At 42.6% G+C, this 19,949-nt stretch overlaps 1 protein-coding gene and 1 long non-coding RNA gene across 3 annotated transcripts in view; both read left to right on the forward strand.

Moving 5' to 3' along the window:
• exoc6b (exocyst complex component 6B) overlaps positions 1–19,949 on the forward strand; it is a 106,492-nt gene that overhangs the window by 68,423 nt on the left and 18,120 nt on the right. For both annotated transcript variants that reach the window (XR_012592511.1, XM_074624247.1), the window contains exon 20: positions 2,857–2,930. Coding sequence is in view for 1 of the 2 variants with exons in the window: in XM_074624247.1 (XP_074480348.1) it covers positions 2,857–2,930 (74 nt within the window). In the remaining variant the exon portion in view is untranslated. The remainder of the gene's footprint in view (positions 1–2,856; positions 2,931–19,949) is intronic.
• LOC141761041 (uncharacterized) lies at positions 754–2,850 on the forward strand. The gene is made up of 3 exons (XR_012592512.1): positions 754–1,295; positions 1,326–2,223; positions 2,254–2,850. It is a non-coding gene; the product is annotated as an uncharacterized LOC141761041 (long non-coding RNA).

Consider the following 19,949-nt stretch of genomic DNA (forward strand, 5'->3'; position numbering starts at 1 on the left):
TAGAGATTAAATAAAAGGAGGAATTTCAGGATTGTGACAGATGAAAAGAAAGAAAGGGAGGTAGAGATGAAATGAATACGATCACTGGGGGGAATAAGTGGAAAAAGATGGAGAGGAAGAGAGGCGGAGGGGGAGGCGAGGAAATCAGACGGAGAGGAGGAGGAGAAACTGAGCGCCGAGGAGGAAGGAGGTGATGAAAGGAGATGTGTAAAAAGGTGGAAGAGAAAGAAAAGATGATGAGGAAAGAAGGGAAAAGACAAGAAGTAGAGTGTAACAGAGGTCAAGAGAATAAGAGGAAAAGTAGATACAACATTATTGTGACCAAAAGAATTCTTGCCAACGATATTATTGTGATAAAATAATAAAAATGCTATCAAACAAATTCATCTTTAACTTTCTTTATATTGCGTTTTGTCCCTTTTTTGGGCAAAATAATGACACTCAAAATCCGAGTGTAGGGAGGAGGAGGGTAATCATAACTGTATATATACAATTATTTAAGAGGCGCTGGATTGTTTACACGTTACTATCATCATTAACCATAAAGGTGTGGACTCGAATCGCACGTTTGATGACTTTAGACTCGACAAAATCAAAAAAAGATTTGCAACACGACTTGGACTCCGACACCAACGACTCGTGACTTCACTTGGACTTGAAAATACTTCATACCTTCCCTCCAAGCCCAAAGATTAAAGAAGACCTATTCCACTCTGACTAGCTTTGTTTGAGGGCGTGCCAAACTAGCCCTTTTACATGCACAAAAAAGATTATATAACACACTGAAGGAAAGGGGAGAAGCACAAAAGCATAATAGGTCCTCTTTAAAACGTATGTATTTAAAAAAGCGTGCCACCAATCAATTCATTTCTTGAATCAATTAACATTAACGTCATTCGTTCCCGGCAAGTCGACACTATCTTTTTTTTCATTATAGTTCAGTTGTTTCATGATTTTTGTAAATTTGTTGTTAAAATGGCATTACATTTGTTGAAGAGCGCATTATGACTTGTTTATTTATACAGTTTAAAGTTCCAGGGACGGTGCACATTAATAGACATTGCTGTAAATGTGCCAGTTTAGCCGTCTTGGCTAATTTTCAGCTGCAGGTGTAACGACCAAATACACATGAAATGCATTAAAACAGGAACAACAATACTAAACATATGAAAACACATTTCATAAAGGAATACTTTAAAACAAGGACAACAATACATAGAACATGAAACAAAGCACGCTTCAGGTTATTTAAAGAGTACGGCCACATGACCAGGATTTAGGACTCCAAACTCAAAGTTGGCTCGACGTGGGACTTGAGTGTAAAGACTTGAGACTTGTGACAAAACAATGACTAGGTTCCATATCTTTTATTAACATTATATAAATATTTCGTTTTTAAAATATCACGGTTATCGTCAATACTAGTATATCGCAAAACTGGAGCAATAAAATAGCTTAAATGGGGAAAAAAAGTGATGAAAGCGGAAGAAAAAAAGTTTTGTGGAAAAAAAAAATGAGTAAATAAAAATATGAAATAAACGTGAAAGAAAGGTTCAGGGGAAGATAGAAAAAAAAACATTAAAAATGTAAATATTAGAATAGGAAAACATGCAGAGATGGAAACGAATGTGACGTAAAAGCAAAACTGAAAACAAAGGAAGGTAGAAGGAGCCACAATACAGTCAAACTATAGCAATGGTCTTTTTGTTCAGAAACGTCAAACAAACTGTTTATGTTCTCCTGATGGGGACCATTTGTGGCCTCGCGGATTATGTCTGTTGACTCTGAGAAGCAAAGGAGGAAGTAGCATGATGTTGTTATTAGTGGTGCAAAACCTCTGCAGGGAGGAGTCTGGGGTGGATGGTTGGACTGCAGACCGCCGTCAGCATCCCGTTTCCTTTTTAACCATCAACCACAGTCTGTTCTCTGACATTACCCGAGTCGTTTTATGAGCCGAATCTTAACCGGACCTGCGACGGACCAGAACGTGCTCATGTGGGGAGTTTCTGTGAAGGTAGACGGGGGGTGGGAGGGAAGTAAAGGTACAAGTTAGCGTTTTTTATATGGAGGTTTGGTTGGAGAACGAGATAAAAGGTTAGTTTGGCCGATAGCTTCACAGTTCGTGAGCACGGCCTAGTGTGTGTGTGTGTCTCACGGGGGTCACTGAAGATGGCAGGCGTGTAATCAGTGCTGTGGTGTGTGTGTGTGTGTGTGTGTGTGTGTGTGTGTGTGTGTGTGTGTGTGTGTCCTGAGGTGAAAGAGATTAGCTACAGGCTCGCTCTCTCTTCGCGGCACTCCTCTTTTCTCTCGTTCCCTCGCTCGGAATACCAGTCGGCTTGTTTACGGGGGCCAACTGACGCCAAGACCCCAGCTCACACTCCGTACGACCCCGACACACACACACCGTCACACACACACACACAGGCGTCACCCTGGGTTCAAAATCCAACAGTCCTCGACTGTTCCCAAACATGCCGGCGAAGCCCTGTACAAACAACAAATAAACACACACTCTCACACCGTCACACACACACACACACATTCAGCAAGACAAATGCTAGAAAACCTCCAACACAACCTGCATTTAAACACACTACACAACCTTTCACACACACACACACTCTTTCTCTCTTTCAACAAGACCCAGCGACATGACTCTAACACCCTGCCCTCCCCTTCCCTTCCTCCTCCTCCTCCTCCCCAGGCTGTCATTTGTCTGCCAATCTATCCCGATGCATAGCGAATCCGACCAGGTCTTTTATTATTCCGTTTTTCACCCTCTCTTTTCTCCTACTCCTCCTCTCTTCCCTCTCTCCGGGGGTGGACTGGGGGGGGCGGGTTTGTATTTTCCCACAGGTTTTGCCAGAGCCGGCCCGGTCGCAGGCTTCCAGGGTGACACGTTGCTTCTGGCCTTCAGTGACTTGAGACAAGTAGGTCTTTGTCTCCCTCGTGGTCCTCTCTCCTTCGTTTTCTCTGTCCCACTATCTTTTTTCTACCTCCTCCTCCCCCCTCTTGTCCTTTTCATCCTTCCTCCCATCCTCCCTCACATCCCCCCCCCTCAGTCCTCCTCCTCCTCCAACGCTTTCTCCTCCTTCATTTGGTTTTCTGATTTTTTTGTTGTTTACCCTCTACTTTTTTTTATTCTACAACAATGCTCCTCCGTCTCATGTCATCCTCGTTCGTCCACTTCCATCCTTCTTTTTTCTCCATTTTTATTTTCTTTTATCCACTGAACCATCTCTGTTGTATTTTATCCTGTCATATTCTACAGTCCACTGTCTTTGAGATTAAAACTGTACGCCAAAATGATCGCAAAGAAATGTCCAAAAGATAAATGGTACATTAATCTACCAGCTTCAAAGCTACGCAGCTACAAAGAGCTACGAAATAGACAAACCCAAAACGTAAAGGAACCGGTAATGGCTACCGAACACTAGGAGACTTTGAAAAGACTTTTACAAAACTAAAGTCTGACACCCTCTCACATCTAAAGTGATTTTATCGGAACGTCAAGATGAGAAAAAGACTCTCACCATTTTATTCCGACATTGGAAATCTGTCTACGGCTCGAGAAGTGGTTTTGGTGTGAACATATGTGTCTTCCTTTTCCTTTATTTCAGCAGAAGAAAGTCTCATTGTGATTAATAGTAATGCCGTGTATACCTGTATGACCAGTCAACAGACCTCAGCATGCTATTTATTAAATTCACGTCACCTAGTTTGTGGGTGGATTAGAACAAACCCTCACACTGTTTTAAAGGCCGTCCCACATCGGTGAGGGGAAATATACCTTCAGCTTTTACTTGACATGTGTCCCCTTTGCAGTGTAAATCAGTGTCGAGATAAAGGGCCGTCAATCGATTAAAATATTTAATCACGATTAATTAATCACACTTTTTTTATCTGTTCTAAATGCACCTTAAAGGGAGATTTGTCAAGTATTTAATACTCTTATCAACATGGAAGTGGACAAATATGCTGCTTTATGCAAATGTATGTATATATGTATTATTGGAAATCAGTTAACAACACAAAACAATGACAGATATTGTCCAGAAACCCTCACAGGTACTGCATTTAGCATAAAACAATATGCTCAAATCATAACATGTCAAACTGCAGCCCAACAGGCAACAACAGTGACCGTGTGTCAGTGTGCTGACTTGACTATGACTTGCCCCAAAACTGCATGTGATTATCATAAAGTGGGCATGTCTGTAAAGGGGAGACTCGTGGGTACTCATAGAACCCATTTACATTCACATATCTTGAGGTCAGAGGTCAAGGGACCCCTTTGAAAATGACCATGACAGAGTTTTCCTCGCCAAAATTTAGCGTAAGTTTGGAGCGTTATTTAACCTCCTTCATGACAAGCTAGTATGACATGGTTGGTACCGATGGATTCATTAGGCTTTGTAGTTTCATATGATACCAGAATCTTTATCTAGCTTTAAAACTGTATATAAATTACATATCTAAAGAAACCAGAAAATATTCACATTTAAAAGAATCAGAGAATTTTGATTTGATTGAAACTTTTTTTTAATCGATTATCAGAATAGTTGGCGATTAATTTGATAGTTTACAACTAATGGATTAATCGTTTCAGCTCTAGTTATCACTACATTATGTATATGGTAATAAAAGAGGTGGATGAAGAGGAACCTTCATTTGTTTTATGGGATTGTGGATTTTCAGATCAATTTAAGGAGTGTCTGGTTTGCATGTTCCTTTGCCTTGGTCTTAATCTCAACCCCTCAAAGTCTCTGTCTTGTCTCGGTCTGATACACTCTGGTCTTGGTCATGAGTTGGTCTTGGTTTGATGGTCTTGACTACAACACTGGTGTAAACCAAACTGCCTCTTCGTGTGATGATATTTGTTGTTACATCATCGTCATCATCACAAGCCCTCCTTTCCTTCAGGTATGATGACTCGTGAATGATTCAAACTCTGCTTTGTTGTTGGGTTTCATAGCTTAAGAACGATCATTTTGAAAGTCCGTGTTTCTGGTGAAACCATCGTTGAACAGGTGAAAATGTCAGCTCAGAACCACTTTACCAGCTTCCCCCCCTGGGGGGTCCTCGGACCTGATATAGAGAGCAGGAAGTGGCCCGGCTGTGTGCTGGAGCGTCTTGTCTCGGGTCCTGGGAAAAAAGCAGAGCAGAACCAGTCAGAGGAGGGACAGAACTGGACGTCTCCGCACAGGATGTTGGGGCGGAGTGTGTTTTAGTGTTTCGACTTTACGAAAAAAGAAAAGTGTTTGGCAGGGAAGTGCGTACGTGCGTGGAAGCGCGTGCGAGCGAACTTGTGTTTGCCATCGTCGCTTTTCGAGAGACTTTTTTTTTTTCGTGTGTCTGTCATCGTCGCTGAATGTGTGAAGCAGGGCGGAGAGCCCAAAGCGAAAAAGTTAGTGAAAGTGTTTGAGTGTGTGAAACTGAGCGTAGAGTGTGCGTCCGTTCGTGTGTGTGTGTGTCATCACTGTTGAATGTGTGAAACAGGGCGGAGAGCGAGCGAGGCGAACGTTTGTGTGTCTGTCTTTGATGCGTGTGTGTGTCGTCGTAGTTGTTGTTGGAGTGTGTGAAAGTGGGTGGAAAGTGTATTTTTCTATGTGTGACAGCGGATGACGGATGGGCCGGCAGGACGGAGCAGGGGACGATGAATGAGGTGACAGACAGAGACGGATAGCCCTTTATCCCTCCGTCACAATCCCTCTTTCTCTCTCCCTCTCTTCTCTTTCTCCGCCTGTCGGGATGATGTAGTGCCTCTTGTTCTCTCGCTCGGAGGAGGAGAAGGAAGGGGGGAAGATGGGGAGAAGGAGAAAAGAAAAAAATTGCATTCATCCAGCATCGATGTTTACTTCAAACCCCCCCCTCTTCCTTTTGCTCCCACTGCCTCCTCTTCCTCGTCTCCATCCTCTTTCTTTAGCTGATCAGAATCGGTTGACTCCATCGCTCCTTTTGGAGTTATTCAGCTCCGTCGCTCTTTTATTTCTTTCTCTTTTCGCCCCATTGTCTTATCATATCAAAAGAAGCGCATTCCTCCCACCTCCCAGAAGTGCACATCTGCCTGAGCGCATCTTTTTGTTTTCCTTCATTCTTTCAGGTGAACTTTCTTCATGTTTGTGCGTCGACACGCTTTCATATATGAGCGCGTCGAGTGTGTGTGTGTGTGTGTGTGACCTGGCGGTGAATGGCCGATAAATCACGCTGACGGGGCCGTTTGTTGTGTGGTCGGGTCCCGGTGTTCTGGAAGGTTCCGGGGTCCTGGGACAGGGCCGAGACAGGAGTTCCCCCAGGACACACACACTCACATTCACACACACTCTCAGATACTTACATGGACACACACAGAGTGAGATTATGATATAGTTTTACGAATTATGTTTTTATCAGGGCTGTCAATCGATTAAAATATGTAATTGTGATTTATCACAAATTAATCGCACATTTTTTATCTGTTCAAAATGTACCTTAAAGGGAGATTTGTCAAGTATTTAATCCTCTTATCAACATGGGAGTGGACAAATATGCTGCTTTATGCAAATATATGTATATATTTATTATTGTAAATCAATTAACAACACAAAACAATGACAGATATTGTCCAGAAACCCTCACAGGTACTGCATTTAGCATAAAACAATATGCTCAAATCATAACAATAGATCAGCTGTCAGTGTGTCAGTGTGCTGACTTGACTATGACTTGCCCCAAACTGCATGTGATTATCATAAAGTGGGCATGTCTGTAAAGGGGAGACTCGTGGGTACCCATAGAACCCATTTACATTCACATATCTGGAGGTCAGAGGTCAAGGGACCCTTTGAAAATGGCCATGCCAAGTTTTTCCTCACCAAAATTTAGCCCAACTTTTGAGCGTTATGTAACCTCCTTCATGACAAGCTAGCGTGACATGGATGGTACCAATGGATTCATTAGGTTTTATAGTTTCATATGATACTCTAGCTTTAAAACTTAGCCCGCTACAACCTGAAAATTGCAAGTTGCCTTAATGCGTTAAAGATATTGGTGGCGTTAAGGCGTTATAATCATGTTAACTTTGACAGCCCTAGCTTCTGTATGTTGTTTTCAGGCTCATTGTTGCACAACATACTGTAATAGTGTTAAGGTTTGGTCTGTAACTATAACAGTAGAGTAGAGCTCAGTAGAGTTTTAATACAGATATCATTTTTTTTTTTGGATTGGTTACTTTGAGGAATATATAAAGAAGAGCTGCAACGATTAGTCGATCGACAGAAAAACTACTATTTTGATAATGGATTAATCGTAAGTAATCGAAAGTCAAATGCTGTTTTCAGCCTCTCAAATATCACACACATCACATGTGTTGAGGTCAGAGGTCAAGGGGACCTCTTTGAAAATTTCCATGCCAGTTTTTTCCTCACCAAACTTGCCTAACTTCGGAGCAAGCTAGCATGACATGGTAGGTACCGATGGATTCCTTAGGTTTTTCTAGTTTCATATGATATGAGTTGCTTCAATCTAGCTCGAGCTCGCCTGCTACAGCCTCTAATCAAAACAGTTTGGACTAAAGACGTGCTGTATCTTTGCTATAATTACCGTTATGTAAAGTTGTTTTTTTAGTGATGAGAGGGACCTGCATAAAAGTCAACATGTAATCTCTGGACATATTAAATATAACATACATGGTATTAATTTAACCTGCACTCTTATACTGGCTCCTCCTGCATCAGTCCCAGACTAAAGAGCAGCAACAAACAGGAGCCCAGATTTTTTTATACTTTTTATGTCAAACTATTTCAAACTGTCTGGAGAGCGGCTGATTCACTGTAACGAGCTTATCTGAGCTGTCAGCAGCTTTCTCCCGTTCTCCACAATTGCTAAATAATTTGGTGAGCGTAGGAGGCTGATTGTGTTAGTGTGTGTGTGTGTGTGCACTCCCCAGGCTGCCCTCTTCCACAGATCCTATCAATCCTCCTATATTTAGAACATCCACAAGTCTGTGGTTACTTCAAACCTTTGGCTGGCCCTCCGTTGTGTGTGTGTGTGTGTGTGTGTGTGTGTGTGTGTGTGTGCGCGTTGCGGTGTGGCGTCCCCCCAGTAAAACGCTTGCAACAGTAGAGTTCCACTCATCCCCGTCTCTACTCGCTCATACGCCAGTCGTGCATTCTTCCACCTTCGGCCCACTGTGTGTGCGTGTGTGTGTGTGTGCGTGTGTGTGTGTGTGCGTGTGTGTGTGTCTTTTGTCATTGATTGGTCTCGGGTTCATTCCTCTGGTTTGACCACAGACAGTCAGATTCCATCCATTCATCATGTCATCTCTCCCTCCTCCCGCCTCCTCTCTCTCTCTCTCTCTCTTTATTTTCTCAAAGTCTCCAGTTTATTGAACTCTTAACTCTTTTGATTCTTTTCTTTCTGTCACCTTCTCGTCTCTTCTTCTCTCTCTCCATTATTTATATTTCTCTCCTCTTTACTTTTCGTCTTCTTTAGTTTCCACATTGCGTTCCCATCTTTCGTTCCTCTCTTCGTATCCTTTTCCTCTCCTCAATTTCCCTCCTTCTCTTAAGTCTCCTCTCAATTTCATCCTCTCCTCTTTCCTTGACTTCTCTTCACTTTGCATTCCTATCTTCCTTTCCTCTTGTTTCCTCTCCTCTGCTCAATGTCCTCCTTTCTTCTCCTCTCCCTTTTTCTCTTGAGTGTCTCCTCTTCAATTTCCTCCTCTCCTATTCTTTCATCTGCTCAATTTCCTCCTCTCCCCAATTTTCTCTCCTCTGCTCTGCTCTCCTCTCTTCTTTTCTTTTGAGTCTCCTCTCTTCAATTTCCTCCTCTCCTCTTTTTTTCTCTACCCAATTTCCTCCTCTCATCAGCTCCTCTTTTCTCTCTTTTCATTTTGTCTTCTCTCCACATCGCATGCACATCTTCCTCCTCTCCTCCTCTCCTCTCCTCTCCTCTCCTCTCCTCTCCTCTCCTCTCCTCTCCTCACCTCTCCTAAAAGTCTCCCCTCCCCAATCTCCTCTCTTAAAAGTCTCTCTCACCGATTTCCTCCACTCCTCTCCTCTCCTCTCTTCTCCTCTCCTCTCCCCTCTCATCTCTTCTTCTTCTCACATTTTCTTATATTTCTGTCTCTCCAGGCTTTACTTTGCATGTCTCTCACTTGTTTTCTTCTTGTCTGTTTCGTCTTCTTCTTCTCTTGTAATTCCTTGATTTTCTCCATTTGTCATCTCTCCTCTTATCTTCCCATCTCTGTTATCTCACTTTCTTCCCTAAATTCCTTAAATCTCTTCATCTCACATTCACTCACTTTTGTCTTTCCTACACTGACTGGATTTCATTGGTCAAACTACACACACTCAGACACACACACACACACATTGCTTTCCTAGCTGTCTGCCCTCTGTCTGACGTCTGTGTGTGTCCCAACCATTACCTCACGAGGCTTCCCTCTCCCTCTCCAAAAGCAACATGTCACAGCATGACAACTGCTCCCCTTATCCTGACTCTGTGTGTGGATTGACCGGCGTAGCCAGTAGCGATTATCCAGTGACAGGATAGCAGCTTCTCCCCCTCTGCTCGTGTGTGTGTGCGTGTGTGTGTGTGTGCGTGTGTGTGTGTGTGTGCGTGTGTGCGTGTGTGTGTGTGTGTGTGTGTGTGTGTGTGTAGGTAATAGACAGGCTCAGGGATGAGATGAGGCCCAGTGGGAGAGGAAACCTCCATCTCACCTCCTCGTAACCCAGACTAACGAGGCAGCGAGAGGGAGAGAGGAGAGAGGAAAGATGGTTGGAAAAAACTTAGTTGAGGAAGGTCATATTTTAGGGAAAAGTTAATGTATCAATACGTATGAAATGTCCATCTTAATGATTTTTCCATATATTATATTTCTACTTTCTTTACACTTTTAGGAACACTAGTGAGTTTGAGTTTCAAAGGAAGGAAGCGCGAGCCACAATCGTAACTCCAATGCCGTCTTTTCACTATTAATTAGAGCTGTCAGTCGATTAGAATATTTAATCACGATTTATCCCATGATTGTCCATATAATTTAATACTCTTATCAACATGGGAGTGGGCAAATATGCTGCTTTATGCAAATGTATGTATATATTTACTATTGGAAATTAATTAACGACACAAAACAATGACAGATATTGTCCAGAAACCCTCACAGGTACTGCATTTAGCATAAAACAATATGGTCCAATCAGAACATGGCAAACTGCAGCCCAACAGGCAACAACAGCTGTCAGTGTGTCAGTGTGCTGACTTGACTATGACTTGCCCCAAACTGCGTGTGATTATAGTCACGGATGAGCCCCCTACTTTATGTTACAACCCTGCAGGTCAAGGGACACCTTTGACACCTTTATTTGACCTCCTTCAGGACAAGCTAGTATGACATGGTTGGTACCGATGGATTCATTAGGTTTTTTAGTTTCATATGATATCAGTATCTTCACTCTAGCTTTAAAACTGAGCCCACTACAACATCCGAAATCACAAGTTGCGTTAATGTGTTAAAGAAATTAGTGGCGTTAAAACAAATTTTGCATTAACTTTGACAACCCTACTATTAATTCTATGAATCAACACTTTAAAAGTGACAGACGACTGCTAGTTTCAGTGTAATTTATGTGTCACTCCAGCTGCTGTTATCACAGGGGACAGTAGTGGCTACTTCCACTGACCAACATGGTTTAAACATTTGGATTTCAATCAGTCTCGAATGCTTCTTGGATGAATTTCCACTTTTTTTTATATATATATTTGATAGCTGTTTGAATCACCCAGGAGACATGAAGTAGCTAAGTGGTCAAAGAATCCATAAAGAGGTAATTTGTTGCCAAGAAAAGCTCCTGGTATCTATATAATGGAAAAGAGTTAAGAAAAAGTAGAGTAGAAAACCACCCTACATTCAAATGAGTGCATAAATATGTATTTCAGTTACAGTCTGAGTATCAAACCCTTTCACCCTTTAGAACAAATAAACTTCTCTGATAATAGCTGAAGTTCTTAAGACTGAGTGATGTAATTAAACATGATATCTTTGTTTTAATAACTCAATAATGTGGTAATTTAGGGGTATAAGTTGTGCTCTAGTACAATATTTGATCAAAGGTTGTAACAATAACAGTCAAAATGAACGAGATCGTAGATGTCCATACCGATCATTCAACATATTCTCATAAAACGGTTCGTATGATATCTTATGAAAGGTTATTCCTCGTGTGCTTTTCTTATTAATATCCAGCAACACGTGTCAATTTCTGCTTGTTACATGCATATAGTCTCCGCAGAATAAACTCTTCACAGGAAACAAATCCCGTTTCACACGGGATACAAACAGTGGTCTCCTGGGCGAAATGATGGTGTTTTTTTTTTTACCCACCCGTCCACCCTGACTTCCTCCCTACACAGCGTTTGTTGCTTTTTATACTTCCTGGTTCCCGATTACGTGGATTAAATACGCTTTGATTTTGTGGGATATATATATCCGAATCACAGTGCATTACTTTTCGGAGCTACGAACGGTTTCATTTCACTCGGTGAGAAGAGCAAGTTAAAATTTAAAAAACTGCAGCATTAACAAACAGCTTAAGATGCAGATGTGAGGCCACGTTTCCTCCTTCAGAAGCAGCTTTTATTCTTGTGTACAGTATGAAAAACAACTCGCACAGAGCAAGGACGGTCATCCATCACCGTAGCAGGAAGCCTTCACTTGAGTTTGTTTGTTGCTTCATTGTTTCCCGACTTGAGTGCACATGCTACTTAACGCTCCTCGCTTCCTTTCAGTTGACTCCTCCAGGAAATAATCCCTCAAAAACATATTGTTTATGCACACATTTCTTTATTTAGCAGTTATCTTAAAATTAGTATTGATGATATCAAGTTTGCAATACATTGCTTCAATAATTATCCTCCTGCCAACGTTTAGCTTCTGTCTAGAAATGAGGATGAATGGGAGTTTAATTTCAGCTGCTGCGAAGCTCGTAGTCCGTCAGCGTGATTTATCTCCCCGAGGTTTGATCCAGTCTTTAGCCAAGTTGACCTGAAATGTACGCTCACATGTGGAGATGTAAAGGGGTAGACGGAGGTGAGAATGAGGACAGGAAGAGATAGACGAGGTCAGGGAGATGGAGGGGAGACATAAAAATCTGCTACCGTCACATTCCTAAGGACTGTGGTCACACTGGGACAGCTGCAGCATGTGGGTGTGACAGGTCAAGTTCAGGAAAGGGACTGCTGACAAGACGGGGATGAACTGTACGTACGTGTGTCAGGGTTGATCGGCGGCCAGCGCTCATGCTCGACCACGTCAGCAACAGGTTGACCTTTGGCCCTTCAACTCCCCACCAGACTCAGACAGATGGGGAAAGAGGGAGAGTGGCGGAGAAACTGTAAGGGGAGGAAAGACGGAGAAATCTGAACAGAAAGGCGTAAATGAGGGAGAAAAGTTATTACGAAAGACCGGAGAGAATCTAAAGGAAGATGACAGGAGGAGATGGCCAGATCCTGAAGAGAGAAAACAAGACATGAATGCGTGAAAATGTTGACGGAGCGGAGCAAAAAGCGAGGGATTGCGAGTGAAAGAGTGCAGTCAGGTGAAAGTGATACGGCGGGTGAAATGGACGTTACAGGGTGGTCTCTCTCTCTCTCCTCGGGAGGCTGACACTTCCCTTCATCCGTTTGACCGGTCACAGAAGGGGGGATGAATAGAGGGGTGAAAGAGCGGGATGAGCGGAGAAGAAAGAGGGGCGAAGGGAGGATGAGCAGCAGACGGACATCTAAATGCTCGCCCGCCGATCTATTGGGAGAGCGGGAGGGAGAGAGACACACACAAACAACGGCCGGACACATAAACATGGATGCAAACGGTTCGAGTTAGCGCGAAACGCAGCAACACATTTGCTTTTAGTGGACACTCGTGCGCACAAACTTTCGAGGCAAAACTGCTCTAAAAACTTTTGTCCGTCCTCCACAAACACGCTCATAGAAATGTTGGTGCATGAAGCATCCCGGTGGCGGTCTGAGAGACCACGCAACCCGAGTTCAAGTGTGGCCAAGAACTCTTACTGTGTCCCATCCGACCGTTTCTCTCTCCTCATGTTTCCTGTTTCCACAGTTGATCTAATGAAGTTCAATGTGACGACGTGAAACTGTCGCCAGTGTGGTAGTTAACTCCTCCGTGATGTAACAAATCATTGTGTGTTTTGGTTAATAGTGAACAAAAATGTCACAAACAATGTCTTTCAAGTGATTTCATATACTTCATAACAGCACAGTATGTGCACGCAAGTACATATAAAGTAAGATGGAAAGAAAGGAGGAGGAAAAAAAGTCTACTTCTCCTGCGCAAGACAATTTATCACCAAAAAATACACATATGGGTTATAGATTTTCTCCTAAAATTTGTGTCTTCATGCTCACAAAAGTTGTTCTTCCTGCTGCAAGAGAAGAAGAAAGAAAATCTTATGCTAATAAAACCCAGAAAACACAAATGAGCTGCTGATTCCCTTTGTTTAAAGTGGCTGTAATTTACATTTTTATATTAACTAGGGCTGTCAAAGTTAACGCGATAACACGCAAATTCGTCTTAATGCCACTGATTTCTTTAATGTATTAACGCAATCGATCTTTCTTTTTTGTAGCGGGCTCAGTTTTAAAGCTAGATTGAAGATAATTTGCATCATATGAAATTACAGCGGGGACACACTGCCCACTTGAGGAGCGCTGCCTCGCTGAACTGCTGCGTATCCTACGCGTGCGTCGTCCACACCGGCAGCGTTTCTGCTGCAGCTGCTGTCAGCCCTTTCATTCTACATAGAGTTTTCCTTTCATAATGTCCATTTCATTTCATTATAAATGTCATTTATATTTATTTTAGACAGAAAAAGGTTAAGTAAATAATAGTAATAATCCACAATTAAAAGCCGGTACTTTATTCATTCATGGAGCTGTGCAAGTCACTGCATGTTCTACAACAACTGTCCTGTACATATTTAAGAATAAAAGCCTCGTGTTATATACAGTCAAAAGATCATTTTCACTGTCTTTTGTTCCTGCGAACCGCGCTCGACTCACTAAACTTTTTCATTATAGTAATATTTATGAATTTTTCCGTCTTTATCTGAGCTTTACTCCCCCCCCCCCCTCTTCTCCTCTTCCTCTCACATATTCTCATCTAGCTCTCCTCTTCCTCTAATTTCTACTTCCTCCTCTTCCCTTTTAAAGTGTGATTACTAGGCGTCATGGAGGCTGATGTCTCTGTCAAACACACCGAGCACAAAACGAGGCTTCACACACACACACACACACACACACACACACACACACTCACACTCACACTCACACACACACACACACACACTCAACTGAAAATGGGTGCAGCGTGAGGTCAGTGGGATAAGTATTGGTGCCAGAGAGGGCTGAGAACTCACCGTCAGACCCCCAAAACACCCTTATCTGATCACACACGCACATTCTTGTCGGACGCATACACACCTGTCTGCTTCACACACACACACGCACACACACATATATATATATATATATTAAAGCAGACTACACGTGCACAGCAGTGTGTGTGTGTGTGTGTGTGTATTGTTATAAAGAGGTCCTGCTGTGCTCAAGATAACACAGCAAAAAATAGTCGCTGCGTCCAAATGTGTGCGTCCATATCTGCCCATTTATGAGTTCAAGCTATTATTTGTGTGGGAGAGGTCAGTGTGTGGTTGTGTGTGTGTGTGTGTTGCTCGGCCCCTGTCTCAACTTCCTGTCCTGTCTGTGGCCGGGCCTTATCGGCGTGGCAACAGGTCAGGCAGTGGTCACGGCAACAGAGCTATTGGGCGACCTGATTGGACGGGGTGGGGAGCGGCGGTTCGCTGCTTCCGACCGATGGTCAAGTCGTGGTTAAGTACACACATTAATTGATCCCTCACACACACACATTAATAAATATATTTGACTTTGCAGAAATAGACACACACACACACACACACACACATCCTCTCTCAGACATGCATCACATCTTCTGTCACAGTCATACTTATACTTTTACACACACACAAACACACACATACACATACAGCGACCGTGCGGTGACCGGGTCAGGTCATTGTTCTGTGTTATCAGTCGTGACCTCTCCGTCAGTCTCCCCGATACGACCAGCATCTACACCCCTTCCTGTGTGTGTGTCTGTGTGTGTCTGTGTGTGTGTGTGTGTGTGTGTGTGTGTGTGTGTGTGTGTGTGTGTGTGTGTGTGTGTGTGTGTGTGTGTGTGTGTGTGTGTGTGTGTGTGTGTGTGTGTATGTGTATGTGTGTGTGACTCTGCGGTCATTTCATGGTCAAACCAAAAACTCTCAAACCCCTCTCACCTTTCAACTGTTTCCTGTTTTGGGGTTGTTGAGGAGACGGAGAGAGAGAGAGAGAGAGAGAGAGAGAGAGTGATGTGTTTCATTTCAAGCTGCAGTGTAAATGTTGTGAAATACTTCTGTGTCTGTATATTAGATTCTTTGCCTGCAGTTGAATAATTGTTTGGGGCCACAGACATATTTGAAATGTGACTTATTTCAGGGGGTTTAGTCTCGTGGGTCTCAACAACACTGTCCTAGTCTTTCTAAGAACATGTTGGAGGGGGGACTTTAAAGGGACAGTTCACCCCAAAATCCAAAACATATTTTTCCTCTTACCTGTAGTGCTATTGATCAATGACTACGTTTTAGGGCCGTCAAAGTCAACGCAATAATAACGCAAATTGCAGTTTTTAGGTTGTAACTGGCTCAGTTTTAAAGCTAGAATGAAGATACTGGCATCATCTGAAACTACAAATCCATCGGTACCAACCATGTCATACTAGCTTGTCTTAAAGGAGGCTAAATAACGCTTCAAACTTGCACTACATTTTGGCGAGGATAATCTGTCATGTCCATTTTCAAAAGGGGTCCCTTGACCTCTGACCTCCAGATGTGTGAATGTAAATGGGTTCTATGGGTACCCACGAGTCTCCCCTTTACAGACATGCCCACTTTATGATAATCACATGCAGTTTGGGGCAAGTCATAGTCAAGTCAGCACACTGACACACTGACAGCTGTTGTTGCCTGTTGGGCTGCAGTTTGTTATGATTTAAGCATATGTTTTTATGCTAAATGCAGTACCTGTGAGGGTTTCTGCACAATATCTGTCATTGTTTTGTGTTGTTAATTGATTTCCAATAATAAATATATACATACATTTGCATAAAGTAGCACTTTATCTCAACTCCCATGTTGATAAGAGTATTAAATACTTGACAAATCTCCCTTTAAGGTACATTTAGAACAGATTAAAAATGTGTGATTAATCGCGATAAACTATGAACAATCATGCGATTAATCAGGATTAAATATTTTAATCGATTGACAGCCCTACTTTATAAACTTGATAATTACATACTGCTTAATAATGCATCATAGTTTATTAGTTGATTTATATTTTGTATTAAGAATCTGAATATGCAAAGTAGCTAGTAGCCTAATATTGTCAAATGAATGCATTGAAGTAAAAAATTCCCCCTAGAAGTTACAGAAAATGGAAAGTACAAGTACTAATGTATTTAATTACATTCCACCACTGCTAGAACAAAAGGTTTAGCCTCTTCATTTTGCACCAGATTGATGCGTTTAACTTTAAAATGTACAAACATTTCCTCCGGGGGAGCGGAGCAGCAGGACCCCCCAAGTCTCTCACACAATCCTGCGGGGAAACTCTGCATCCAACGCTCTTCAACTCACGCCAACAAAACAGACTCGATTGATAAATAGCACCATGGGGTAAAAAGGGAAATATGTGTTTTTGATTTTGTCCCTTGAAGTTCTCAAATCCAGTTTGACAAAGTGGTCGCGTCTTTATTGACGACATAAAACGCTGACCTAAATGAAGTTAAAAAGTGATTGAATCCACAATAAAAAATGTAGTTTAATCCAAAATAATGACAAAAAAAGTGACTTAATCAAACAGTAGTGGTTAAAGCTTTAATGTCTGAAAAGTGGACGAACCCAAAGTGAACTCCCGGCCCAGAATTAACCTCTGAAAAAAAGTGTCTGGTCCCAAATTGACTTAAAAAAAAGTGGCCGAGGCACAAATTGACCTTTTTAAAAAGTGCTTGAATCTAAATTGAGCTCTGAGCGCAGCTAAAAGCCGCTGTTCTTCCAGCCCTGTTTGTTTTGGAGTATTCTGTCTTTATTTGCTTTATCAGCGCTCAGAGCTGCTCCCAGCAGGCCCCTCTGACTTTAGCCTGCACTCGTTTATCGTCTCCCTCCTTCTTCTTCCTCCTCCGTAACATCTAGTTACCCTCCGCCTGACCTCCTTCGCTCCCTCCTTTCCCTTTTTCTCCTGCAGTCCTGTAATATTTCCCCAATCATTCTTTTTGAGTTTTCTCTCTTTCCCTCTCATTTACCTCCTCTCGTTCTCTCTCTCTCTCTCTCTCTCTCTCTCCCACTCCGTCTCTGTCCGTCTATGTCTCTCGCTTCGCCCTCTCTCCATCTGCGTAGTGTCTAATTGACAGCAGAGACCCCTGGTTGAACCACCAGCACTCTTCTCTCCTTTTCCATTCCATTTCAGCCCTGTCACTTTTTTTAAGCGGTCGCACAACTTTTCTGTCGCTGCTGAAGAAGAGAGAGGGAGGAGGAGGAGGAGGAGGAGGAGGAGGAGGAGGAGGAGGAGGAGGAGGAGGAGGGGAGGAGGTGAGAGACGGAGCAAAGTGATGGGGGAGAGGAGAGAGAGAGAGAGGAACAAAGTAAGAGAGAAAGCAGAAGAAAGAGAAGAAGTTAGTTATGTAAGGAAGGTAGCTCAGAGTTCAGGGAGGATGTCAATTCATTCACTCTTTCCAAATAGCATTTGGTCACTTTTTTATACGGTGTACGGAGACTTTATGGTGCCGCGGAACCGTCTGAAAGTAACTAGGGATGCACTGAGATATCACTTCATCTCTTCCGATACCCAAACTCACGATATTGTAGGGCTGCACGATTATGGCCAAAATGATAATCACGATTATTTTGCTCAATATTGACATCACGATTATTCATTGATTAAAATCAATGATTAATCAATGGTGGAGTTGTTCCGATACCATTTTTTCCTTCCCGACACCGATTCAAATACCTGAACTTGCAGTATCAGCCAATACGGTGTACCGATCCGATACCAGCGTGATAAAAAAAATCTATAGTTAATGTTATTATTCTGATTATTGTGACGACCCCTCCCACCACCAGGTGTGTGTTGGCTTGCTGGTCTCTTTTGTTTCTTGCAGGCTCTGATCGAGGCGGGGTCATCATCAGATGATGAGCTACACCTGGGCCCGGTGTAGCGCTGATTAAATATAAAACGTTGTTACTTTTGCATCGACCTCGTCTCCACTCCCATTTTTGTTGCAACCTAAGAGCCGGGCTGTAACAAATGGGGGCTCGTCCGGGATCCCCATTCCTGCTAATTAACAAATCTTTGCATCGAAATAAGACTTGAAATAAGGTTCACAATGTAAAGTTTATTGTTATACCGCCACCGTTTGGTTGAATTGCACCACATTCGATTTCTCTCTTTATAGTTAGATGTAACAGGTTCAAACAGAACTGAAAAAAATCCTCCCACTTTAATATGCTTGGGAGATGCCGTCCCCGAAAGAATCCTGAAAATAGGCACAACCGGAGCAAATTTGACCCGTTTTACAAGTTGCAAAACAATGCAACCTCTGTCCACAGGGGTCATGTGAAAGTAAGCGGAGATATATTTGTTTTTATACAACCTTAGGAGGTCTGCGCTCTCCGAGTGCACTTCTAGTTTTGTTATTTCTTACAGTGATTAAAAAACACTGTGTAATGGGGATTGGTTAATACCACAATTGTTAATAAAGGGTTGTATCTAGTGCTGTCGCGATGAAGGAATTTCCCCCTGCAGTGATATTGATTGGCTCAATATCGTATCAAAATTCACCAACCAAATCAAGGCCTAAAATGTACCAGCTTTTGGCTGTAGTTTTATCTCTCTAAATAACAGATCCAGAAAGCTCCTGTACAGCTTAAGTGCTCTTGAGCAAGCTCCAGTGGCGCTGTTCTTTATCCAACCTCTGACCTCTCCGTGTGGGGGAACAACACAAAAGATAAGTTCCCTACAGAGAGCGATAAAGCATCATGATTTTATCTTCTCCTCTCTGTGTTTTATTACGCTGCACACGACGAGCGGCGGCCCCACGGTGGATTAATAAAGCGCTGTACTGTACGTACACTGAAGGAGCATCACAGCCGAGGTTGTGCTGTGTTGTGGTCGCTGGCAGCGGCGTGCTGCGGTCGTATGAAACGAGGCTGCAGGCAGATGTACAAAGATACAAGCTTTTGGTTTTAATTTAATTCTTGGCCCTCCAGTGAGAAAGAAAAATGAATTCCCTGTTGCGACGTGATAACATCCAAGCTTACTTCATTCCATTCATAGTTCCAGATGGAGTGATACTGTTCAAGCTGCAGGGTACAAGGTTGTGTGTTGTAGTCAGAAGAACTAATGGAGGAACTCATAGTGTTGTTGGAATACAGAGAAGAAACTGGAGATGAAGGAGAAAGTTTGTTTGTTGGAGCTGAAGTCAAAGTGGAGGCAGGTATCGTGAGCACCAGTAGCTGCTCAGCATTACCTGATAACCTCTGAATTTGACCTTTAACCTCTTGCTTTTAGAGGTCAAGAGCTGACCTTGGGGTTAAGTGTAAAATCCTTTTTGTCCGTCAGATGAACCACAGTTGTTTCCAACTGGGCTTTCTCACATGGGACGGGATGTTTGTGATGAGTAGAATTTAGGGCTGTCCATCGATTCAAATATTTAATTGCACATTTTTTATCTGTTCAAAATGTACCTTAAAGGGAGATTTGTCAAGTATTTAATACTCTTTTCAACATGGGAGTGGGCAAATATGCTGCTTTATACAAATATATGTATATATTTATTA

Source organism: Sebastes fasciatus, chromosome 22 (assembly GCF_043250625.1).
Source record: "Sebastes fasciatus isolate fSebFas1 chromosome 22, fSebFas1.pri, whole genome shotgun sequence".
Taxonomy (NCBI): domain Eukaryota; kingdom Metazoa; phylum Chordata; class Actinopteri; order Perciformes; family Sebastidae; genus Sebastes; species Sebastes fasciatus.